General features: G+C 37.0%; 4 protein-coding genes across 4 annotated transcripts; 3 read left to right on the forward strand and 1 right to left on the reverse strand.

Moving 5' to 3' along the window:
• The first annotated feature begins 4,503 nt into the window (after window positions 1-4,503).
• On the forward strand, window positions 4,504-5,518 carry LOC130472104 (uncharacterized). The gene is made up of 2 exons (XM_056842543.1): window positions 4,504-4,702; window positions 4,891-5,518. The coding sequence occupies exons 1-2, from the start codon at window positions 4,569-4,571 to the stop codon at window positions 5,516-5,518; spliced, it is 762 nt and encodes a 253-aa protein (XP_056698521.1). The 5' UTR covers window positions 4,504-4,568.
• Window positions 5,519-8,596: 3,078 nt separating this feature from the next.
• On the forward strand, window positions 8,597-11,170 carry LOC110788712 (small ubiquitin-related modifier 1). Its single transcript, XM_021993360.2, has 3 exons — window positions 8,597-8,757; window positions 10,490-10,639; window positions 10,815-11,170. The coding sequence occupies exons 1-3, from the start codon at window positions 8,680-8,682 to the stop codon at window positions 10,878-10,880; spliced, it is 294 nt and encodes a 97-aa protein (XP_021849052.1). The 5' UTR covers window positions 8,597-8,679; the 3' UTR covers window positions 10,881-11,170.
• Window positions 11,171-13,051: 1,881 nt separating this feature from the next.
• LOC110788713 (probable pterin-4-alpha-carbinolamine dehydratase, chloroplastic) lies at window positions 13,052-14,009 on the forward strand. The gene is made up of 2 exons (XM_021993361.2): window positions 13,052-13,290; window positions 13,425-14,009. The coding sequence occupies exons 1-2, from the start codon at window positions 13,152-13,154 to the stop codon at window positions 13,928-13,930; spliced, it is 645 nt and encodes a 214-aa protein (XP_021849053.2). The 5' UTR covers window positions 13,052-13,151; the 3' UTR covers window positions 13,931-14,009.
• Window positions 14,010-17,952: 3,943 nt separating this feature from the next.
• LOC130459783 (ubiquitin-like-specific protease 1) lies at window positions 17,953-20,595 on the reverse strand. The gene is made up of 6 exons (XM_056827330.1): window positions 20,289-20,595; window positions 20,030-20,209; window positions 19,833-19,937; window positions 18,381-18,450; window positions 18,171-18,269; window positions 17,953-18,069 (listed from the first exon to the last, which is right to left on the reverse strand). The coding sequence occupies exons 1-6, from the start codon at window positions 20,456-20,458 to the stop codon at window positions 17,971-17,973; spliced, it is 723 nt and encodes a 240-aa protein (XP_056683308.1). The 5' UTR covers window positions 20,459-20,595; the 3' UTR covers window positions 17,953-17,970.
• Window positions 20,596-24,837: the final 4,242 nt, after the last annotated feature.

The following is a 24,837-nucleotide window of genomic DNA, read 5'->3' on the forward strand; positions in this document are numbered from 1 at the left end:
TGCCACAGCCTCGCCAGGCCCAGCAAGGCCATAGGCGCGCGCGGGCTTATGCTCGTGGGCTGCGAGGCAGCGCCTGCTCGTGTGGGCCGCAAGGCCTGCGCGGGTGCGTGCGTTCCTCGTGGTCGTGCAACACTCGTGTTTGTAACGAATCCTAAACCTATCGGAATTCGTGCATTGATTAAATCCTAATCCTAAAAGATTAAATTTATTATTTAGAGTTCTATTAGGATTCTAATTAATAAATCCATATCCTAGTAGGATTATAATTTCTTTCCATAAACTCTATAAATAAGGGCCTAGGGTCACATATTTAATAGACGATTTTTGAAGTATTCAAAGGTAAGATTTTTAAGCAAAAATCAGCCAAACACTTGCAACCCAAATAGCCGAAAATCCTAGTAACCTTAAGGGCGATTCTAGTTGGTCAAGCTTAAGGTGGATCCGGACGTGCTGTGGACTATCTACGGAGGGACGACACTTGGAGTCCTAAAGACTTGTTCTTGTTCGGTTCGGGCGCAGCTAGGGAGGGCACGCTACAAAGTGTATGCATCTGAATTATGCTAAATAATTATGTGTAAATAATATGTTTCCTGGCTTTATGGATTTTCCGCATGATTTATGTTTATTCATATGTATCATAACCTAACAGTTTGGACATATCGATTTTGATCTAAACGTGATATGGACAAATCCATTATGATCTAGGCATAATCTTGATAGAGCGGTTCTGTTTTGTGTAATCTGGACATAACGATTATGATTTAGATAAATTGGTTATGTGCATTAGAATAATTTCTTGCGGTGTTTCTCATTAATTTTTGTTAACTCTACACTTCAATTTATCACAATGTCTAGGCTTATAATTTTATGGAAAATTTGTCAAAAAGGTCCTTTTAAAACACAAAAATTGTGAGAAAGGACCTTTTAAAAAAAAAGTTGTCAACCAAGGCCCAAATTGGATTTTTTTTGTCAATCAGGACCAAGTGTCAATTTCCAGCAGTCAACCATCACTTTCCGGCGTTGACTGGCGCGTGACAAGCACGTGATTGACTTTTACCCATTTTTTTTACTTTTTAAGATTTCCCCTCCAAATTTAATTCCCCACCCCACTTGCCCCAACTAACCAGAAAAAAGAAAAGAAAAGAGAAACACCTCGATTTTCTCTCTCCTGATGCGCAACTCTTCAGCTTCGTCTTCCTCTTCACATCATTAATGGAAATTGATTGCTTAAGTCAGAAATCATTGAACCAAGGTTGTTGAAGTGGGTATTAAAGGTAAAATTCCTCTCTCCTCTGTCATTTTCGCATCTGTTTAGCCCTAAAAAAATCGAACAAATATTTCTGAAAGATTCGTCCTTTTTTTGTGCATCAATGGCGAAAGGTAATAAAGGCAAGGCAAGGGGGACCAGAACCAGCAAGGCAAGGGGTAAAAGTAAGCCAGTGATATTTACCTTCAAAGTAATCCAAAAATCAAGGTGAGTATTAGTTTAATCGCATAATTTGGGAATTTAGGGTTTGTTTAATTGCTAGTGGACTAATATGATTAATTTAACTGATTAGATAATTAATTAAAGTATTATGTATGTTAAATAACCAATTTTGTTGAAAAGCCCCAAATTTTTGTCCCCAATTGAAATGACAAAAAAATTAGGGTTTGATACATTTGTTGTTAATTGGATTAAATAAAGGATGATATGCTTAGGGATTGTTAATTGGATTTATTTGCTTATTTTTTGTTAATTTGATATATATGGCTAATTAGTGTTAAATATTTCCTCAATTAGCTTGATTGGTTTATTAAGTGGTATTGTATTTATTGGAGCATGTTCCTAAATTATGTCCTTTGTTGTTTGTTTTTTGGTAATGTGTAAACCAGATTTAACGGGAGGATACCGGTTGATTACCCCGTATATAGAATGAAGGATCCAATAGACATTAGGCTTTATCATGGGGGTAAATTTGTGACTCGTAGTGGGAAAACAACGTATGAGAAAGGTGAAAGTAGTAAGTACGGGTTAACGTTGCACCCTAATGTCCAAGAAGTCTGTTATTTTGAATTTGTGGGCTGGATTAAGGGTGAATTAGGCTATAAAAATGAGGGGACAATTTGGTATAGGGAGCATGGGAAGACTCTGTATACTGAGAGGAAACAACTTGTGAGTGATAATGATATACCTGATTTTCTGTTTAGTAGGGAGGCAGATGGGTGGTACCATCTATATGTAATCCATGAGCCTGAGAAAGAGGTGTTTCAGAGTTTAAAATTTGGTCCAGGTGTAACATTTTACACTGATTCAGAAAGTGAGAGTGGGGGGCCTAGGGGAAGGGATTTGGGTAGCATTAATTCTGGTGACTCATCAATGGGTTGTGAGTCATCAAAGGGTGAGTCATCATGAAGCATATTTGGGGGTGGGGGTAGTACTAGTGGGGCCCAACAAGATGCTAGTGACAAAAACCCTACCTCTAACCACCAAAACAATACAGCTGCTTCAATTATCACACCACCAACCAACCCCATTCCCACACCAGAAACTATCCCACAGACAACTCAAACCACTGCAGATTCAGTTCCCACCTCACAAACAATCCCAGAAACAAAAAAAAACATCTGCAGCTTCTAAGGCAACTCAAAGCAAAAGGAAATTTGTTCCTAGTAGGGCTAATCTAGGGCTTGATGCAATCCCAGAAACTGATGAACCAGGTGGTTTTGGGTCTGACCTAGATTTTGGTTATGACAGTCTAGCACTGATGAGTCTGTGTATTTGAGTGAGGGAGACTATGAGGATGAGAGTGATGATGACTTGTTTGCTGAGTTTGTTGACACAGAAGTGAGGGAGGTTTTTTCTAGTGGGTTAGTTGGTGGGGTTGAAAACAGACAGCCAGTGGAGGGAGAGGTGCCAGTGGAGCAGGTAGTGGTGCAAGATCCAGTTGCAGGGGAAGGTGATAATGGGGAATATCACTTAGACAGTGATGAGGATCTGAATGACACTGATGAGGAACTAAATAGTCCAGCTGGATCTGATGATGAGGGGGGAAAATACCCAGTTTTTAACCCAAATGTAGATTTTAAGCACAAGATTAACCTAACTGTTGGGCTAAAATTTCCTTCAAATAAGGTTTTAGGAACGCTTTGAGGCACCATCAGATAGATGCTGGTGGAAATTATTATTTTTTGCATAACAAGAGCCACAGAGTCAGTGTTTACTGTAAAAAGAAGTGTGGATGCCCTAGGAAAGCTGGTAGGATAGTGAAATGTACTTGCAAACAGAAGAAGAAGTGTCCCTTTAAGGTTCATTGTAGGAAATTAAAGGGTGAGGAGACAGTACAAATTAAAAGCTTAAACCTAAAGCATATCTGTGGTCATCAACATGGCAATGATAAGGTGACTGCTGAGTACTTAGCAGAGAGATATTTGGAAGATTTTAGGGATGAACCTCAATGAGCATGGAGTACTTTATCAAGAGAGTCAGGAGGGAGGTGAAGTCAGATGTGGGATACTATAAATATTACAATGCAAGGGGATTAGCTAGGAACATGATTAATGGTAGTGCAGCAGATGAGTACAAGAGGGTTTGGGATTATGTTGAGGCAATTAGAACATACTATCCAGGTAGCACAACTGTGGTCAAGCTTGAGAGCATTGATAACCCCCTCCCCTGTTCCAAAGGATGTACATTTGCTTACAACCTTGCAAAGAAGGGTACAGGGCTGGTTGTAGGCCAATTTTGGGTGTGGATGAGTGTCACCTTAGAGGTCCATACCCAGGGATATTACTGACTGTTGTTGGGAAAGATGGGAACAACGACATTTTCCCAGTTGCTTGGGCTGTGGTTGAGACAGAGAACTCAGAAACTTGGATCTGGTTTTTGGAGCTGCTGGTTAAGGATCTTGGTTCTGTAGCAGATGCAGTTACTTGGGTGCATGAGAAAGGAGATGAAGCTGTGGAAGGAGCAGATGGCACTGTGGCCTTCATATCTGACAGGCAGAAGGTATGTGGTTGTTTTTGTTCTTAAATTTGTTGACTTGATGCCTGGTTGTGTTGTTTCTTATTGTTTTCAGTTGTGAAACAAGTTGTTTCTTATTATTATTAGATGAATTGGTTTCTTATTATTATTAGCTGGACTTATAATGGTATAACACTTGGACACGTACCCGAGTCTAACACTTGGACACGTACCCGAGTCTAACACTTGGACACGTACCCGAGTCTAACACTTGGACACGTACCCGAGTCTAACACTTGCTTCACTCACTGTGTCAACTTTGGTTTGGGATTATGTGAAAGTTAACTTTGGTCACTATGTGAAAGTCAACTTTGGTCACTATGTGAAAGTCAACTTTGCTTCAGTCACACTTGCTTCACTACACTTTGCTTGCTTCACTCACTGCTTATGTCTCAACTAATCCATTTTTTGAAAAGTCTAACACTTGCTTCACTCACACTTGCTTCACTCACACTTGTATCAATGGTTCTTTGTAAAAGTCAACTTAGGTCACTATGATAATGTGAAAGTCAACTTAACTAAAGATATGTCTAATGCATCTCTGTGACAATGTAGGGGTTGTTTGATGCCTTCAGAACAGTCATCCCAAATGCTGAAACAAGGTTCTGTTGTAGGCATATATGGGCCAACTTCAAACTTAAATTCCCAGGGGAGGTTTACAAGGAGTTCTTTTGGAAGGCAGCAAGGTCATCAACCAAAGTAAACTAATACCTTCACATCCATTTTTTTGTTGAGATTTAGTGAGTCATCTGTTGGTCTTAGTTTCTGAAATTTTTTTTGTTTTTTAATGTACAACATGAATTCCAAGAAAACATGGCTGAGATTAAGAAGCTCAGTGTTGATGCTTTCAATTACCTCACTACAATTCCTGTTAGTAATTGGTCTAGGCATGGTTTTAGTCCTAGGGCCAAGTCAGGAATGCTGTTGAATAATTGTTGTGAAAGCTTCAACAATGTGTTGAAGGATGCAAGGACAAAACCTATCTTGTCTCTGATGGAATGGATCAGGAGATATGTGATGATGAGATGCTGTGCAAAGAGACAAGGCTTGAAAAACTTTGAGGGTACAATCATGCCTTCAGTTGTGAAGATGATAGAAAGGGGGCAGAAGGAAATATACAACATGAGGCTGATACAAGCAGATTTGCATGTTTTTGAGGTTCAACATGGTGGAGACTGTTTTGTGGTGAATCTGGAGAACAAATCCCGTGGTTGCTACAGGTGGACATTGATGGGGATCCCTTGTTGGCATGCCTTGGCTTGTTTATCCCAAAGGAGACTTGATTATGAAGATTATGTTCATCAAGCCTATCATGTTGCAACTTATGCCAAAACTTATGCACCCAAATTCAATGCAATGCCTGGACAAAATCAATGGGAAGTAACACCATATCCACAACCTCTCCCCCCATCTTATAAGATTATGCCTGGTAGGCCATCAAAGAGGAAGAGAAGAAAGGAGCTAGGGGAAGGAAAGAAGGGGAAGGAAAGAAGGGGAAGGGAAGCAGTTGGGTGAACAGACCTAAGAGGCAAAACATGTGCAAGAGGTGTGGTAAATTGGGCCACTACCAAAAGAGCTGTACCAGACCCCCCATGGCTGATGGTGTTGTTCAAAACAGAGGGGGGAGGCCAAGAACAAGGCCACTGCCAGCACAACCACTGCCAGCATAGCCTGCACAGCAACATCCATCACAACCACAACCATCACATCCTGCAGCACCTAGCCCCCAACCACAAATGCAGTACCTAGGCCACAACCAAGGCCAATGAAGCAGAAGCATGTTGCAGGCAAGAAGAAGGCCACAGCAGCTACCACCTCCCAAACCAAAGGAAAGAGTGCATATGTCCCTAAAAAGAAGAAAACAACCTCTGTGAATGCCATACAAGGCTCACAACCTTCCCAAAAGAGTTGCATCTCTCAAAACAACACCTAAGTTTGTAAAAGTCAGCTTTAGTTATGTAGTAAAAGTCAACATTTGCCTTATTTTGTGTACTTTTGGTTAGTTTAAAACAATCAACTTTTTAAGTTATTTTGTGGTGACTTTGTAAAATTCAACTTTGGTTACTCCATCTATAATTCAAGTTCTCGGGTTTTTTTAAGTTCTCGATATTTTATTAAGTTCTCGGTTTTTTATTAAGTTCTCGGTTTTTTATTAAGTCCTCGGTTTTTATTAAGTTCTCGGTTTTTAATTAAGTTCTCGGTTTTTTTTGTTGTCCTCGGCTTTTTATGATGTTCTCGGTATTTTATGTTGTTCTCGATATTTTATGTTGTCCTCAGTTTTTTATGTTGGTCATCGGTTTTTTATTTTGTTGCTCTCGTTTTTTTGGTAAAACCTTGCCCAAGACCATTCATCCTTTGTATTTTCCTAGTTTTTTTTTTCCAAGAATTAGGATTAAAAACATACTTTACGATAATATTTCTAGAATTTATTCATCAAAACACAAACGCTTACATAAAGTTTTCATTAAACTTTTACAACTACGCACTTCAAGCATCTTAATCTTAACCAACAAACTAAATCAACTAGTGACCACAACATTCTTAAGCATTGCTTAACCAACAAACTTAACGTACATTGCACTAACGATAATTGAAACGATAGCACAAACACATATCATAACTAACAAATGATCATTCCTAATCCCTTCCTTCACACCACCTTCTGTCATCTTCTTCATCTTCTCATACTTAACCTTCATCTTCCCATGCTCCTCGTGCACCCGGTTATTATCACGTTGAATACAATCAATCCTTGCCTCGAGGGTTTTCACTTCACCAATCAATCGCTGTTTCTCAGCAATGAGTACATTAGTCACATCCTTCTGCCATTCCAAAATTTCTTCGTCCACCCAATCGAACGCATCACAACGAGCCTTCCCAGTCGCGAAATCATAGAACTTGCAGCCCAATAATTTTCGTCCAGGATTCTCATGGGTCCATGAAGTTCTTTGAACTACAGGAAAACCACATCCACATGTCTTACCCTTTCTCTTGGTCACATTCATCCTGTATAATAGAGTAGGCAAGAAATCAAGCTAAAGAACCCTAATTTCAAGTTTCTAAAAATTGGAGAATTGAGACAAAACAAATTAGGGCTTTAATGTTTACCTGGTACGAAAATCACCGAATAACACTTGGGAGTCGCGAATTTGATTAATTTCCACCAGAAATTCGAGCTTGGAAGGAAGAAATAAATGGGGGAAGAGGCGGAGAAGGGGTTCAGCAGGAGAGAGAGAGAAGGATCGATTTTTTTTTTAAAAAAAAGTTTAACAAGTTAGTTGGGGCAAGTGGGGTGGGGAATTAAATTTGGAGGGAAAATCTTAAAAAATAAAAAAATGGGTAAAAGTCAATCACGTGCTTGTCACGCGCCAGTCAACGCCGGAAAGTGATGGTTGACTGCCGGAAATTGACCAAAAAAAAATCCAATTTGGGCCTTGGTTGACAACTTTTTTTTTAAAAGGTCATTTCTCACAAATTTTGTGTTTCAAAAGCACATTTTTGACAAATTTTCCTAATTTTATGTTACGAAAAAATATATATCGTTCAAGACAACTATTTAGAACACTCTTAGTTGACTACGGTTTTGGAGTTAACTCGAGTGAAGCATAGTCTTCCGGATCGGTAGCACATTAGCAATATTCAAAACGATTTCAACAAAAATATGTTTACACATAAATGCAAACTCCAAATTCCAAAAGCAACCAAATCTTCTAACATCAATTGCTTTAATTAATATGTTAAATTTCAAGGAGTGTAAACCAAAGATCACGAAAACCTAAGACATGAGACCTAAGATTCTACGACCGAACACACCTTCATCATCCTTGTGACTCCTCATAAAAATATCATAGATTTAAAATTCTAGGACCGAATACATATGCATAGACCCGTCAAAAATCGACCCTATCCGAAAACCGACTCGAACTCGACTCGAAAATACTGGGTATTGAACAAGATTTTGTAACCCGTAACCTGATTTTATCCGAACCCAAGAAAATCGAAAAATAATGGGTCAAAACCTGACTGAACCCGTTTTTGACCCGACCGATTGAAAATCATTTTATTTATAATAATAAATGAGATTATGAGAAAATTTCAGCATAATAAACACGTTGTTTTTACTATTGTTGTGTGTAATATGATTTTAATTTGAATTATAAGCCATCTTATGGTTGAATTTGACTAAATATAAACTCGTGTAGGAATATTTGTTAATTTGTGCCCGTATTTTGTATATTTATTACATAAATTAATGAAAATATAATGCGCGTTTTAAAATCTCCCAACCCAAAAATTCTGGGTTTTAAACAAACATTTGCAAATTCGAACCCAAAAGTAGTCGGCCCAATTCGACCCAGAAATAATTTTTTTACGACCCGACCAGTCCGACCCGTTTGATAGGTCTACACATATTTTTTTTTTAAAAAAAAGGAAAAATGGGCGAAGGCAGTAAAACCAAAACTATATTTTTATTATTGGGCTGGGGGATTATGTACAAAACAAAGCCCTTGATTTTTATTGGGCTTCGGGACTCCAAAAATATTTTGAAGCGAGAAATGAATAAATAAATAGAGGCTGAAAATTGAAAAAAAAGGAAGAAAGCTGTGCATTGAGAGAGCGAGTGTTTGTTCCTGTTGGCGTGAAAAGGAAGCTGTGCGCAGTCGTAGTGAGAGAAAATGTCAGGAACTCAAGAGGAAGACAAGAAGCCAGGTGGTGACCAAGCTGCTCACATCAATCTTAAAGTCAAGGGTCAGGTAATTTTGATTTTAGATTTTATTTTTGAGTTAGGGTTTATTTTTCTGTGATTTTTGTGCATACTATTCAATTTCCATCCCCCTATTTCCCTCTTTTTTTTCTCGCATAATTCGAGGGTTGTTACTGCTTGTTATAGTTTGATTTTTGTTTCTAATTATTTTTATCGTTTGTTTTGATTTTGCTTAGTTTTGCTTAATTTTTTATGCTCGTGAATCGCGTTATTTGAATAATACATGATTTAGGGTTTTGAGTGTGTTGTGTTGGTTTTAGGCAGTTGCTTAAATTGATCTGCTCATGGCGAGTTATTTCAAATAAGTTGAAAAAGTAGAACAAACAAATACAACTTGTTTTTATAAATTATAAGAAATTAATTTATTTTGTTTGGTTGTAATGGAACATTATTGGTTTCTGCTTGAATTGCAGGACGTTTTGGGGGTGAATTGCTGATTTGAGTGTAAATATTTAAGGAATTTTCGTATGCTAGGGTAAATGGATGTTTATAAGTGTGCGATAGAGGCAACTTATGATGGTGAGGATTTTGATTGTCTTTATTGAAACACTGAGTTACTTCAGAAAGAGTTATGATTGATGAAATGTGAGGATTTTTGCGTATTCTTTGGTTGTAGGTGTATTATTCACGGAATTTTGATGTGATTGTGAAAATTTGGATGAAGTTGCTCTGTGTTTTGTTTATTACACATGATTGTAGGATACTAATTGATGTAGTAAAATGTTTCTAGTTATTTACTGGGAGAATTTATTAGTATGCTATTAGAATTTTAAAACCCGAGGATTAAAAAGGGAGTGATTGTATTACACCGCTAATTTATTATGAGTGGTTGATATGTAAGACTACTGATACACAGTGTTTACAATGTAATTACCAATAAGTTGTCCACGAACGTAAGCCATCAATCATCCTACTTTCCCATTGTGCACTATAGCAAATTAGCTTTTATTTTCTCTATAGTTCAATAAATTATCTTCTGTCAATGTAATTAGGCGAGGTAAGTATCTCATTGTTTGATTTATTCAATTTGGTATCTTCTTTGGCTTTATAAGTTTATGCATTTTCCAGTTTCAAAATAAATGTCTGCTTTATGCGAGTGCTAGATTATGAGATGCCCATTATTGGAAGCAAGGTCGGGTATGCTGCTGGATTTAGCAAGTCACATATGTTGTGATAGTATGACACAAGCTGCCCCCCTGCCCCAATTGGGACAACTGAAATGTGCTTGAATGGGTGTTGGGCTATGTTCTTTTCAGAGTTCAACCCTCGTTATTTGGACTTTATTCGAACTTTTTGGGTCCTTGTTTGATGAACTTAGTCGTGAAATGAACTTTGTTGCCCTTGTCTAAATTTATGTCAACTTATCAAAATCCCAAAATGTATTTAGACTTATTTTCCCTAGAACTTTAATTTTAAGGTGAGAAAAACAAGGCCCTTAAAGCTGTGTTGGTGTGAAATCATACCATGTGTGTGTTTGTGGTGACTTTCCCCTCTTTTCTCTTGCCACACGGTTTGGTTGAAGTGTCAAGTTCAATATGTCCTGTATTCCTAGCCATGGTTTCTGATTTAGTGCTTGGATTGATATTTATCAGAAACTAAGCTTGCACTTCCCTCGAATTAAAAAAAGCTTACTGCACTTGAATGTTTTTTTATCTGTTTTGGGTATGTGCATCAGGAATGCTTCAGTTCTTAATGTGTTTTTGTTTGGGGTGTGTTTTTAGGATGGCAATGAAGTCTTCTTCCGTATTAAGAGGTCTACACAACTGAAGAAGCTTATGAATGCTTATTGTGACCGACAGTCAGTGGAATTGAACTCTATCGCTTTCTTGTTTGATGGACGTCGACTTCGAGCCGAGCAGACTCCTGACGAGGTTCTTTCTTCTTCATTCCTCTTTCTTTTTCTGTATCACATACCTTGGGTTGATTGTCTATGCGAAATTTTCACATCTTCTAGGCCTTAGTCCGAACAGTAGGATTATCTCCAGATATCTTTCTTTGCTCGCTTTCCTCTATTAATAGTTTCTCTTATTGAATGTCTTGCAACAGTTGGAAATGGAGGATGGTGATGAGATAGACGCTATGCTTCATCAGACTGGAGGTGCTATGATCTAGTTTTTGTTGTTGTGTGCTTGTGTCTCAGGCTTACTAGGATGAAAATTTTAGGTTATTTCTGCGATTGGCTTTCTGAAAAAGACCATGTCTAAAACTTTATTGTAACTTGGATCCAGTCTATTTTGAAACCTAGTTGCTCCGTCTGAGCTCTGTTTGTCTGCGTGACTTGATGCTTAGTATGTCATTACCTGTTTGGGCTGTCGTCCCAAATCACAACTTATTAGTATCTCAACTTGTCGTACTTGGAAACCATTTTGTATATTCTTATTATCTTGTGGCTTTGGAACCAATGTTATTCTTTGTTGCCTGATGAAGTATCCAGGGTTGTTATAGACGCTCTCATAGTTTGATTTCGATTATAATTTATCTCGATCTAACCCCATCAGTATACTATGCTTGAAACTTGATTTGTTTTGCCAATGGCTTGAGCTCAGTTGAAGCTTGATTACATTGTGAGTGGGTTAACTTCACAGGTTCCCAATATACATAATAACTGATCCTGTTTGACCATTATTCCTATTGCTTTAGGTTTTGCAGTTATCTAGTTTGACAGTCATTTGGGTTTGCAGGACTTGCAACATTTACTCTTACCTAGATTTTCATCAGCCTCGTCAAGATTAGTCAAGAAACTCTTTTATCAACAGTGGTGAAGAAATTTCATTCACTGCTGTATTTATATATCAAAATATCCCTCATGTTTTCCCCAAAGTTTAAGAAATATCCTCGTGTTTGTTCCAAGATTCGTAAATTCATCCCCGTTATAAAGAAAGCTGTTTCTTAACCCGGCCCTTGCCAATGGAACTGCCAAAATAGGTCTATCGGGTTGTGTCTGTGTCGGGTCATTTTGGGTCTCGGGTCATGATCAGGTCGTGTTACTTAATAACTCGGGTGCAGGTCAGGTCATGTCGGGTTTTTTCCCCTTTCGGGTACAAGACGGGTTCGAGTTGAGTCATGTTCGTGTTTGAATCGGGTTTGTAGCAGTTAATCTTGGGTTTGTAGTCAAGTTCGGATTCAATAATTTTTAGGGTCGTTTAAAATTTAGGTTGGGTTCACTCTCGGATCCGGGTTAAGATCATAACTGATTTGGTCATCTCAAAGTATTCAAGCGTACAATATTCACTCCACAAGTCGAGTCACTAACATGTTATGCGATAAAAATAAGATTAAGGTCATTGTCAGGTCGGATATCGAATCGGGTTCAGATCATTATTCCGGTCGGGTCAGTTCGGTTATCGTTCATCTCTCGGTTAGTCTCGGCATCAGGTTAAAGTCGATTATCGATCTTTTCGAATCGGGTAACCAAAATTTCGGGTCATAATCGATTAAGGATTCGATCGATTCAGGTCGATTTATCAGGTCGGATCAGTTTTTTAAATCTCTACGCCAATGGCCAACTTTAGTTCTACGAAAACTTGACCCCAAAATGACGGTACTTTCTAGAATGCAAGCAAGGCCACAAAATAATTGTAACCCCTCTCACACTATATGGGCCTCATCCCAATTACTCATTAACTTCATCCTAGCCACCAAAATCCTGTACCCCTCTCAGAAAAGCACAACAGAAACAGAGTAGTGAGTGATCTTTTACTCTATCCCCAACTCTTCCCTCTCACTCTTTAAGTTTATAAGAAATTTAATTTACCGCTGTATAATATCCAAAAACCCCCTCATGTTTTTCCAGAATTTATGAAATATCCTCATGTTTGTTCCCAGATCGGTAAAAACATCCCTGTTATGTACAAAACTTTCTGAAACCAGTAGCCTTCGCCACTGGCCAGCACTAGTTCCACGAAAACTTGGCCCGGAATTGACTGTACTTTCTGGAATGCAAGCACGGCCACAAAATAATTGTAATACTCTCACTATGTGGGCCTTATACCAACTTGGGTTGGCGTAAGTGGTTAAAAGGCTATTGCTTCTTAACTAAGGTATCAGGTTTGAGTCTTAACTAAGTTATCGGGTTTGAGTCTTAACTAAGGTATCGGGTTTGAGTCTTAGGTACGGAAAAAATCTACAACATCGAGATACCCATGCAAACTCATAGATTAGTCCACTCGCCGAAGGCGATGGAACTCCTAGCCGTAAAACAAACAAAAAATAAAAATAAAAATAAAATAAAATTGTGGGCCTTATCCCAATCACTCATTATTCATTAACTTCATCTTAGCCACCAAAATCCTTTACCCCTCAAAAAGCCCAAGAGAAACAGAATAGTGAGTGATCTTTTACTCTATCCCCAACTTCCCCTCTCACACTCACCAGTCACCTCCCATGGCTACCACATCCACCACCACCTCCCTCTTCTACCCCCACCCTTCCATCAAACCCTCTTCTACTACTTCCTCACCTCCTACCCTTCTCCCTTTCCTATCCCCTCGAACGCGCCGTACCACTAGAATCATGGTCACAGGTATTGAGATAATATCAATATAAAGGATAATGTATCCTTTATATTATTACTAATTATGTAAATATATTTAACATATTAGTGGTAGATTTGATTATATAATATCTTCTAATTATGTACAATATCTTTGTTATTAGACTTCCTAGGCGATTTCGGAGCCAGAGATCCATTCCCAGAAGAACTAGAGAGCAACTTCGGCGAAAAAGTCCTAGGAAACATGAGCACTGAACATAAGATTCTCATTCCTCAAGCTATAGCTCTTGCTCTTTCGCAACAGTCATGTATTCCTGTCTCTCCTACTGATACTCCCTTGTCTAAGGATGATGCTAAGCAGCTCCTCTTCAAGGTTATCGGGTGGCGATTACTCGAAAACGAACAAGAAGATGGTAAAACTGTGTTGAAGTTGACATGTTTGTGGAAGTTGAAGGATGTTGAAGCTGGGGTTGAGTTGAAAGATAGGATTTCTAAGGTTGTTGAAAGTGCAGGGCATTCTCTTGTGTTTCAGCAAGAGGATAATAAGGTGACTGCTGTTTTGTGGACTCAGATTATTGGTGGTTTGAGTATTAATGATTTTATTGTTGCTGCTAAGATTGATGAGGTTAACATCTCTGATCTTCTTCCTAGAAAGAGATCTTGGGCTTAATTTTATTTTTTTTGTTATCGAATATTGTACTAGGAATTTGGTTCCATTTTGTTTCGTAATCCCAATTTTGATATATTTACATTAGTTGCGTTATATAAGTTTCAGAATGTTCAACCAAATGGCATATTATGTTCCTATACTCAGAAACTTGTATTATTGTAGATTGGGTAAAACCTGACACCTATTACGCTATCAATTTTGCTCCTAATCGTAAATGTGGCTCGGGATGAATGTATTTTTTTTTAGTTGATCTTGGTGTTTGGGCTCCCAATTGATATTCAATTGGGCCACTAAATCCAAAGCCCAATGGCTCTAAACAACAACATCAAACCTACCACAATGGCTATTCAGCCATCCATTAAGGCCCAAAGCCCAATAGCAATAAATGACCTATGGGCATTTATTATGCAAACACTATAAGTAGGCCGCCAAGGCTCACACCTCAAGGTACGTCCAATTTATTGCCTTAAGACTACTCTTCTAGAGAACTTCTCTCTAGAATCCGAGCATCATTCTTACTTAGGCATCGGAGGGGCTTTCCTCGGAAACACCCCGAGGCTAGTGACTTTACTCTTGTGCAGGTGAATTCGGACTCGACTCATTCATGCAAGCAAGATCTTCAACACACACGAAAGGGCCTTCATTCGAAACCCATTGTTTCCATCTTTACAACACCGGAACACTTGATATTCTCTTCTTTAAAGGACATATTTTTAATCAATTTTGAGCTTACTTCAACTAGAGTCACTCAAGTTTTGTCCCTGGAAATTACAATCAAAGAACCATTAGTCCATTACACATTATTTTTAAGCTCCGTTCTATTAGACTTATTTTGACTGAACTTATATTATTTGAACTTATCTGAACTTAACTGAACTTAACTAAACTTATCTGAATTTATTTTATTTGAAAATAACTTATTTTGTCTGAAATAAACTTATTTGTGTATGAAAATGTCTGAAAAAAACTTATTTTTGTTGAACTTAACTGAACCTATTTTGTCTGAAATAAGTCAAAATAAGTCGAACAGAACATAGCCTAAAGGAGGGTTTTGCAATTAAAAGGAATCTTCTTATGTAACAACTAATGACTACCTACTGAATGTAAAAAAAAAAAAAAAAAAAAAAAAAACTAACGACTACCTATAACTTTCACAAAACGACTACCTACTGAATGTCAAAAAAAAAAAAAAAAAACGACTACCTATGACTTTCACAAAATATTTAGATTTTAATACGATACGGAAGTTGGATGTATATGATAGTCATGGAGTCATGGGGTACTAAAAATTTGATAAGGTGCTAGGTTAACGGCTTAGTTGGTTAAAGTCATGTGAGTAATACCTATGAGGCTATGACATAAGATCGAATCCCGTCTATATCATTTGTCTTTGTAAATCTTTCTGCACAAAAGTTAGATGATAATCTGTAGGAGTAATTATATGTTTCATTTGGTTAGATTGTGAGGAACACGTTATCATCCATCAAATATAATTTGGGTAGAAAAATCCATTTCAATTTCATTAGAATAAGGAATTTGATGTCAATGTTTAAAAATGCGATCTTCTTACCTTAAAAGTTAAAATAATTACAAAAAAAAACAAAGAGGCAGGTAATGTTTTTGTTAAGTAGGCATATAAATCATAATTGTTGTGATTTTATACCATATTTACATAATGATTTTAATTTTCATAGTCAACAGATAACTTACCCTATTCCCACTTCACCTAAAAATCTCGTGTATAAAAGCTGCATCACATTTTATTGTCGAGATTTGAATAAAGAAAAGAAAACGCATCTTAAAAACGTGTTAATGTTAACAACTCCAATTTCAGAAATCAGAACCTAGCATGCTTATTTTTAACAAAGAGTAAATCTTATCATTTTTGCTTTATCTAGCTATTTTTTATTTTTTTTATTACTTCTTACTATCCCTCCTTTAAGATTGCCCCGTTACAATTTTTAATAAAGTGTTACATAGTACTCCGTAGTAAGAAATTATGACCAATATATTTCTACTTTCTCCGTCTTTTAATACTCGCAACGTTTGTTAGTTTCACGCATGCCAATGCACAACTTTGATCATTTATATTTTAAATTCTCTTTACACAAAAATTATAAAAAGTTGATATTTTGAAAATATACATTAAGGCGAATCTAACAAGATCTCACATGACTATGTTTTATCTTATATAAAAAACACTACGAATAGTCAAAGTAGATTATATGAATAGTGACAAAAGTCCAAACGTTACGAGTATTAAAAAACGGAGGAAGTATTATATAAGTCAACTTATAAGATGACCTTAATAAAAGAAAAAAATCATTTTCATTGTTTTAAAATAATTTTAAAAATAATCAACACATATCATATTATGTTTTTTGATATCAATTCTGATTCACGATCAATTCTGATTCACAATCAATTCTGATTCACAAGAAAGAACAGTTGAGATTTGTGAAACCAAAATATTACATTTCAGACATATCCAGCATTTTAGCAAAAAAAATTCTCTATACACTACTGTAGCACAAACTCTTAATTACTTCCGGTATACAATAAAATATTATAAAACAGATGTAAAATCATCTCAAAATGCTTAAAAGTTATCCCAATATAATGTAAAAGTTATTTAATGTATTATATAATGATAACCTTTTTCTTTATAGTAAAAAATGTCCTTTCAAAATCACTCATACATATTGTTCCGGTGTTGTAAAGATGGAAACAATGGGCTTCGAATGAAGGCCCTTTTGTATGTGTTGAAGATCTTGCTTGTTTGAATGAGTGGAGTCCGAATTCACCTGCACAAGAGCAAAGTCACTGGCCTCGGGGGTGTTTCCGAGGAAAGCCCCTCCGATGCCTAAGTAAGAATGATGCTCGGATTCTAGAGAGAAGTTCTCTAGAAGAGTAGTCTTAAGGCGATAAATTGGACGTACCTTGAGGTGTGAGCCTTGGCGGCCTATTTATAGTGTTTGCATAATAAATGCCCATAGGTCACTTATTGTTATTGGGCCTTGGGCCTTAATGGATGGCTGAATAGCCATTGGTAGGTTTGATGTTGTTGTTTAGAGCCATTGGGCTTTGGACTTAGTGGCCCAATTGAGAATCAATTGGGAGCCCAAACAACATGCCCCCCAGACCCGGTCCATTTAGAATTAAATGGGTGGGTTTCCAGCTGTCAGAAGTCCGAAAGTTCCCTCTCTTTTTTGAAAAGGGATGATTTGCATTGATGACAAGTGTTGGGAATTGTACTGTGTCATGGAGATCGTGGGTTTGAGGAAGTTGATGCGCCCTTTCACTAGTGGAAAAAGGGTCATTTGCATCGCACTTTTAAGCACATTTGCGTCGCACATCGTGCGTGGCAAAAGCTCTCGACGCAAATGACTAAAAGTCATTTGCGTCGCACATTTGTGCGACGCAAATGAACCTTATTTGCGTCGCACATTTAGCTAATGTGCGACGCAAATAACTTTTCAGGCATGGTGCTGAAAAGTCATTTGCAACGCACATTAGCTAAATGTGCGACGCAAATAAGGTTCATTTGCAACGCACATTTAGCTAATGTGCGTTGCAAATGACTTTTCAGCACCATGCCTGAAAAGTTATTTGCGTCGCACATTAGCTAAATGTGCGACGCAAATAGCTTTTTAGGCATGGTGCTGAAAAGTCATTTGCAACGCACATTAGCTAAATGTGCGTTGCAAATGACAATTTTAGCGCCAAAAAATTAAGTCATTTGCCTCGCACATTGAGCTAACGTGCGTTGCAAATGACTTATTTTTTTTAAAAAAATATTCGTTTTTTAATATTTTAGTTGGAAATTCCGACATGATCGTCTTTGAAATTAGACGCTTCATTCCCAATACCGGGAATACATTTATAATTAATACCTGTCACTAAAGTTTACAACGTAATTAACGTTCCCAATAAAAGGCAATTAAATTCGTCATAGATCGATCAACCAACATGTTACAACAAACATAAAATTATTACAACAAAGGTACGTAGCTAGCTAGAGATCAAGTTCATATTACAAATTAAGCTAAAAATTCGACATTGTTCATGAAGTAATCTGCCCAAAAATCTTTCACCTCATTAATCTCCTCCGGTGAATAGGGCAATGTTCTTGAAAAATCCTAAAAAAGTGTAAATAATTCAATTTATCAACGATTGATCAATATAATAGTTTTGTGTACTTCAATTTATTATATAAAGTACGTAGTTTATGAGAACATACCTTAGTAAGATCTTGACTATTACCATGATTCATTATTATGTCGTACATAAAACGCATGACGTAGTAGCCACAATCTAGTGATCCCGGTTGTTGAGCACACTAAATGCATTAAAATAAATAACACAAGTAAAATTTCTATCACATTGTATGTTATAATTTTGAAAAACTTATTTCTTAGGTAAATAATAAACTAATTATATATATATATACCTGTGCTGGAATCCATGTTAATTTAGTTCCCTTAGATTGTCCACCTAGTCTCTTGTAACTCCGAAAAGCACTACACATTCGATAAAATATGCAATTATATATACTTTGTTTACACATGTAAATGCAAAGAATATTTTACATGTAAGTGCAATTATATACTTTATTTACACATGTAAATACAATTATATACGTAGTAGTCACATTTAAGGCTAATTGGGTCGTTCTAGGTCATTTTTAGGCAAAAATGATGTTTTCGAACCCAACTTTGAACCAAAGAACCTAAGGAATGTTTTCAAACTTATTACACGTCTCATATGCATAGTTATAACTTTCTAAGGCCCTTTACAATCTATTATTTCACATTTAAGGCTATTTGGGTCGTCCTAGGTCATTTTTAGGCAAAAATGATGTTTTCGAACCCAACTTTGAACCAAAGAACCTAAGGAATGTTTTCAAACTTATTACACGTCTCATATGCATAGTTATAACTTTCTAAGTCCCTTTACAATCTATTATTTCACATTTAAGGCTAATTGGGTCGTCCTAGGTCATTTTTAGGCAAAAATGATGTTTTCGAACCCAACTTTGAACCAAAGAACCTAAGGAATGTTTTCAAACTTATTACACGTCTCATATGCATAGTTATAACTTTCTAAGGCCCTTTACAATCTATTATTTCACATTTAAGGCTATTTGGGTCGTCCTAGGTCATTTTTAGGCAAAAATGATGTTTTCGAACCCAACTTTGAACCAAAGAACCTAAGGAATGTTTTCAAACTTATTACACGTCTCATATGCATAGTTATAACTTTCTAAGTCCCTTTACAATCTATTATTTCACATTTAAGGCTAATTGGGTCGTCCTAGGTCATTTTTAGGCAAAAATGATGTTTTCGAACCCAACTTTGAACCAAAGAACCTAAGGAATGTTTTCAAACTTATTACACGTCTCATATGCATAGTTATAACTTTCTAAGGCCCTTTACAATCTATTATTTCACATTTAAGGCTATTTGGGTCGTCCTAGGTCATTTTTAGGCAAAAATGATGTTTTCGAACCCAACTTTGAACCAAAGAACCTAAGGAATGTTTTCAAACTTATTACACGTCTCATATGCATAGTTATAACTTTCTAAGTCCCTTTACAATCTATTATTTCACATTTAAGGCTATTTGGGTCGTCCTAGGTCATTTTTAGGCAAAAATGATGTTTTCGAACCCAACTTTGAACCAAAGAACCTAAGGAATGTTTTCAAACTTATTACACGTCTCATATGCATAGTTATAACTTTCTAAGTCCCTTTACAATCTATTATTTCACATTTAAGGCTATTTGGGTCGTCCTAGGTCATTTTTAGGCAAAAATGATGTTTTCGAACCCAACTTTGAACTAAAGAACCTAAGGCAAAAATTTTGGCAAAAATGGCATTTTCATATGCATACTTTACTTACTTGTTTAGTGGCTCCTTAATCATCAAATTTCTCTTCTTCTGTTGAGAATCAAATATGTAGACCTCACGTTTAGACAAGCAAAGAACTAAAAGCATCCAGTGACTCCTACATACAAACAATAAACGTATGTAGTTAGAAAAAAAAAAGTTAAATTTATAACAATCAATTAAAAACGAAGTTCAAAGTAATTTTCATACTTTTCGTAGTATGGACATAAGATGAATGTCTTAGAACTAAGTGCACTCATGGACCTCGTGATGTACAATAGAATTCGATCTGCATCGGACTTTAACATGGTGGCCGAGATCATCTCCGGGCACATGAATCCAATACTATTGGGGTGACAATCATCGTGAAAACACAACTCACTCAAAGCCCTATAATATAGAGTGTAAGAACGTTAAGACAATCATAAAAATCAAATTTAGGGGCAAAATATGAATTTAGGTAACTCACGTAGCAAAAACTTGTATTATTGATATATTGAGCCATGCTCCCGAGAGAAGTTGATCGGTGTCTTCAACGGTGACACTAATTTCAAAGTCCTTTTCCATATTGAATGTCCTTTTAGTGCAATGTACCTTAACGTGCTCCCCTTCTTTTAATCCCAACATCATAGTTTTCATCACATTGCACTTACCACTCAAATTTTGCACTTTATAATTTTCAAGGAAATAGGTTTTTGATTTAGTGTTGGACGCTTTTGTTCCACTTCCCCCAACCACTATCTCTTTCCCTTTGTTCCCTTTCCCTTTAGGCTCTTTACTTGTAGGCTTGTTTACCTGAGGTATGATTTTCAAATAACGATATACATATTAGTGAGCATACATGGTATAATAGTTCTACTTCAAATTATCATGCATATGTTAGTTACCTCCTCATTCGTAAGCGACACCAAATGTTTTGGCCACTGAGTGAAGGTACCATGAGCTTGAGCAAGTTTCTTAATATATTGAGAAGGCACGGGGACGGGAGCTTCTTTGTACGCGGGCTCAAAATCATCAACGCTCACTTTCACGTTATCGGACGTGACGTCGTTGTGGTGATCAAGGAGCAACTCTGGACATATGGTACCATAGGCAACAAAGACTTTCTCCGAGCCTATGTTCAGGTATAGATGGCACGGGACAGGTTCCTTATTATTTATTTTGAACAATAACGCAAATACAATGTAACATGTTAGAAAAGTTCAATAGAATTAACTAGAAACAAAGTACTTGAAAAACACAAATTATCATACCGTAATGTCGGCAAATGGATCTAAACCCCCGGAACGACAACTACTATGAACATTTGCGTCTATCCTCATATGGCTTGGTATTTGGACACCAAGTTCTTTAGCAAATGTGATAAATTTCTCCATGACCATGGCATCCATCTTGGAGTTCATCTCTTGTATTGTCTCATCTTTGACCCTTTTGGTCACTCTTGCTTCCATTTCCTCCATCTCCGCATCTCCATACCGTCGAAAGCTACGCCGCTCTCCGGTCCCCCACACAGCTTTGATGCCTACTCCACCACCAAATGTTAGTGGTCTCCCTTCTTTAGTCTTACCAAGTGCACGAGATAAGACATCATCTCGTGCACTTTTGGGAACAAATTCCCCTTCATCTTGTTTCCTTTTCCATTCATCCTACATGAAATCAAATGGTTTTGAGAAAAGTTCAACACTTGGTTTCATATTTAAGAACATATATGAAATTAGAGGAATCACAACATTACGCAAAATTGTTAAATGAACTTACAATATTTTCTTTGACCTTTTGTGTGCCCTCATCCGGCAAGTAAGGATTTCCTTTCTCATCTGGTTTCGATCTTGCAAGAAGCCATAAACATGTCCTACTCGGCAAACTTGAAGAAATTGTAGACGCAGAGGAACCTTCAGATGACGAAGAAACTGAGGGAATGTACCCTTTTCTCTGCCATTCACTTGTCATTTCAGCATATGATTTCTGTCCCATATGATGAGGATATATGTTGAAAGATTGACTTTGTCTTGCTTTCTCACTTATTTCCTAATTTTAGGGGGGTAAAAGAAATTATTACAACAAAATAAAACTTAGATTATAACAAGACTTTAAATAAGAATAATTTTTATACCTCAGCTTCTTCGGAGGTACGTATCTTCACAAATTCCTTCCATATATCCTTAGTTATATAACTATACAAATCATATGGCATCTTTTCATCTTTTGGCCTTTTCCTTGTACCCCGAATCCAACCAGTCGCCAATCTTGATTTGAATTCCCTCCAACGCTTATCACAACTCTTTAAGACAACTTCTTTCTTAGTTTCATCTGTGATATGAAATTCTCTCTAAATGAAAGAAAAAGAAAAGGAACAAGAAAGTCTTTTAGCACATGAAAAAGACACGTAGATATGTACAACTGAATTTCCAAAATAAAACCGGTTACCTTGACGTCTTCCCACAAAGTGTCTTTTATTCCTTGTGAAACATCTTCCCAGGTTCTGATCAATATTGAAACCTTTGCGCGACTTATCTCGCCAATGTGATTCTTGTAATCCGTTGCCCATTTCCCTGTGGGTCGGTCCAAGTGATCCCATTCAATTTTTCTTGGAACCCCGGGCATGGATTTTATTCCTTTTGTAGGGCCTCTTGGCTTCTTTTTTTGCTTTTGGGGCACTTGATTTGGTGATTTGTTAGAAGGACCTGAATTTGCGTGTTGATCTTCATCCATGCCTGACGCTACTGCATTGGAAAATCATTAAAATTACATACCTTCAAAAGCAGGATTTTAAAATAAAAATAAAGTTCTGATCAGTTCTGTGCACTGATCTGCACAGCTCAGATCAGAACTGTGCAGATCAGTGCACAGAACTGGTCAGAACTGATCAGTTCTGTGCACTGATCTGCACAGCTCAGATCAGAACTGTGCAGATCAGTGCACAGAACTGATCAGAGCTGACCAGTTCTGTGCACTGATCTGCACAGCTCAGATCAGAACTGTGCAGATCAGTGCACAGAACTGATCAGAGCTGACCAGTTCTGTGCACTGATCTGCACAGCTCAGATCAGAACTGTGCAGATCAGTGCACAGAACTGATCAGAGCTGATCAGTTCTGTGCACTGATCTGCACAGCTCAGATCAGAACTGTGCAGATCAGTGCACAGAACTGGTCAGTTCTGATCAGTTCTGTGCACTGATCTGCACAGTTCTGATCTGAGCTGTGCAGATCAGTGCACAGAACTGATCAGAGCTGACCAGTTCTGTGCACTGATCTGCACAGCTCAGATCAGAACTATGCAGATCAGTGCACAGAACTGATCAGTTCTGACCAGTTCTGTGCACTGATCTGCACAGTTCTGATCTGAGCTGTGCAGATCAGTGCATAGAACTGGTCAGTTCTGATCAGTTCTGTACAAATGCTGGGGAATGAATTTGAATATGCAAAATTTTGGTCCACAAACCCACCCAAAAACAGACTGTTCTTTAAAGATTAAGCAACAAAGAAAGCACAACCAAGCTCCTGAAATGACGTTTTCGAACCCAACTTTGAACCAAAGAACCTAAGGAATGTTTTCAAACTTATTACATGTCTCATATGCATAGTTATAACTTTCTAAGCCTCGTAATAATCTATTATTCCACATTTAAGGGTAATTGGGTCGTTATAGTACATATTTAGGCAAAAATGACATTTTCGAACCCAACTTTGAACCAAAGAACCTAAGGAATGTTTTCAAACTTATTACATGTCTCATATGCATAGTTATAACTTTCTAAGCCTCGTACTAATCTATTATTCCACATTTAAGGGTAATTGGGTCGTTATAGTACATATTTAGGCAAAAATGACATTTTCGAACCCAACTTTGAACCAAAGAACCTAAGGAATGTTTTCAAACTTATTACATGTCTCATATGCATAGTTATAACTTTCTAAGCCTCGTACTAATCTATTATTCCACATTTAAGGGTAATTGGGTCGTTATAGTACATATTTAGGCAAAAATGACATTTTCGAACCCAACTTTTAACCAAAGAACCTAAGGAATGTTTTCAAACTTATTACATGTCTCATATGCATAGTTATAACTTTCTAAGCCTCGTAATAATCTATTATTCCACATTTAAGGGTAATTGGGTCGTTATAGTACATATTTAGGCAAAAATGACGTTTTCGAACCCAACTTTGAACCAAAGAACCTAAGGAATGTTTTCAAACTTATTACATGTCTCATATGCATAGTTATAACTTTCTAAGCCTCGTAATAATCTATTATTCCACATTTAAGGGTAATTGGGTCGTTATAGTACATATTTAGGCAAAAATGACATTTTCGAACCCAACTTTGAACCAAAGAACCTAAGGAATGTTTTCAAACTTATTACATGTCTCATATGCATAGTTATAACTTTCTAAGCCTCGTACTAATCTATTATTCCACATTTAAGGGTAATTGGGTCGTTATAGTACATATTTAGGCAAAAATGACATTTTCGAACCCAACTTTTAACTAATCTACAAATTAACTTGGTGAAAAAATAGTTGCCAAAATAGTACCTATCTCACTATTTCTCTTTTTCAACATAAAATCCTTCATCATGATCTCGGCGTGTATAACTCATGTCAACATCGTCAATCATTTGAGGGATATGCCAGGAGGAAGGTGGAATCTCATTAAACTGCTCATCATACTCTTCTTCATCATCTACATCCTCAACGCCAAGTATTCTTCTTTTGCCTTCCAGAACAACTGACCAACTACGATCGGCAGGGTCAACCATGTAAAAGATTTGTTTTGCCTGTGATGCTAATATGAAAGGATCTGCAAGATGCCCAACTCGACTAAAGTTTACAAGTGTCAGGTACCCATGTTCATCCTTTTTGACACCGCGACTAATATCAACCCACTTGCACCGGAATAGAGGAATCTTAAAATACTTATATTCCAACTCTAATATTTCTTCAATGACTCCATAGTAAGAGTTCGTCTTATCTACAAGTGTTCTATCTTTTACACTAGCATACTCTGAAGACA

The sequence above is a fragment of the Spinacia oleracea genome, chromosome 4, assembly GCF_020520425.1.
Source record: "Spinacia oleracea cultivar Varoflay chromosome 4, BTI_SOV_V1, whole genome shotgun sequence".
Classification (NCBI taxonomy): Eukaryota; Viridiplantae; Streptophyta; class Magnoliopsida; order Caryophyllales; family Amaranthaceae; genus Spinacia; species Spinacia oleracea.

What these genes read in the sequence shown, in the direction of transcription:
- LOC130472104 (XM_056842543.1), top strand. Translation starts at nt 4,569, where the DNA reads ATGCCTTCAGAACAGTCATCCCAAATGCTGAAACAAGGTTCTGTTGTA. An exon ending in CAGCAAGGTCATCAACCAAA is followed by an intron (nt 4,703 to 4,890) that starts GTAAACTAATAC and finishes TAATTGGTCTAG; the next exon opens with GCATGGTTTTAGTCCTAGGG.
- LOC110788712 (XM_021993360.2), top strand. Translation starts at nt 8,680, where the DNA reads ATGTCAGGAACTCAAGAGGAAGACAAGAAGCCAGGTGGTGACCAAGCT. An exon ending in ATCTTAAAGTCAAGGGTCAG is followed by an intron (nt 8,758 to 10,489) that starts GTAATTTTGATT and finishes GTGTGTTTTTAG; the next exon opens with GATGGCAATGAAGTCTTCTT. An exon ending in CCGAGCAGACTCCTGACGAG is followed by an intron (nt 10,640 to 10,814) that starts GTTCTTTCTTCT and finishes GTCTTGCAACAG; the next exon opens with TTGGAAATGGAGGATGGTGA.
- LOC110788713 (XM_021993361.2), top strand. Translation starts at nt 13,152, where the DNA reads ATGGCTACCACATCCACCACCACCTCCCTCTTCTACCCCCACCCTTCC. An exon ending in CACTAGAATCATGGTCACAG is followed by an intron (nt 13,291 to 13,424) that starts GTATTGAGATAA and finishes CTTTGTTATTAG; the next exon opens with ACTTCCTAGGCGATTTCGGA.
- LOC130459783 (XM_056827330.1), bottom strand. Translation starts at nt 20,458, where the DNA reads ATGAAAACTATGATGTTGGGATTAAAAGAAGGGGAGCACGTTAAGGTA. An exon ending in TTATGTCCATACTACGAAAA is followed by an intron (nt 19,938 to 20,029) that starts GTATGAAAATTA and finishes GTTTGTATGTAG; the next exon opens with GAGTCACTGGATGCTTTTAG. An exon ending in TAACATGGATTCCAGCACAG is followed by an intron (nt 18,270 to 18,380) that starts GTATATATATAT and finishes TAATGCATTTAG; the next exon opens with TGTGCTCAACAACCGGGATC.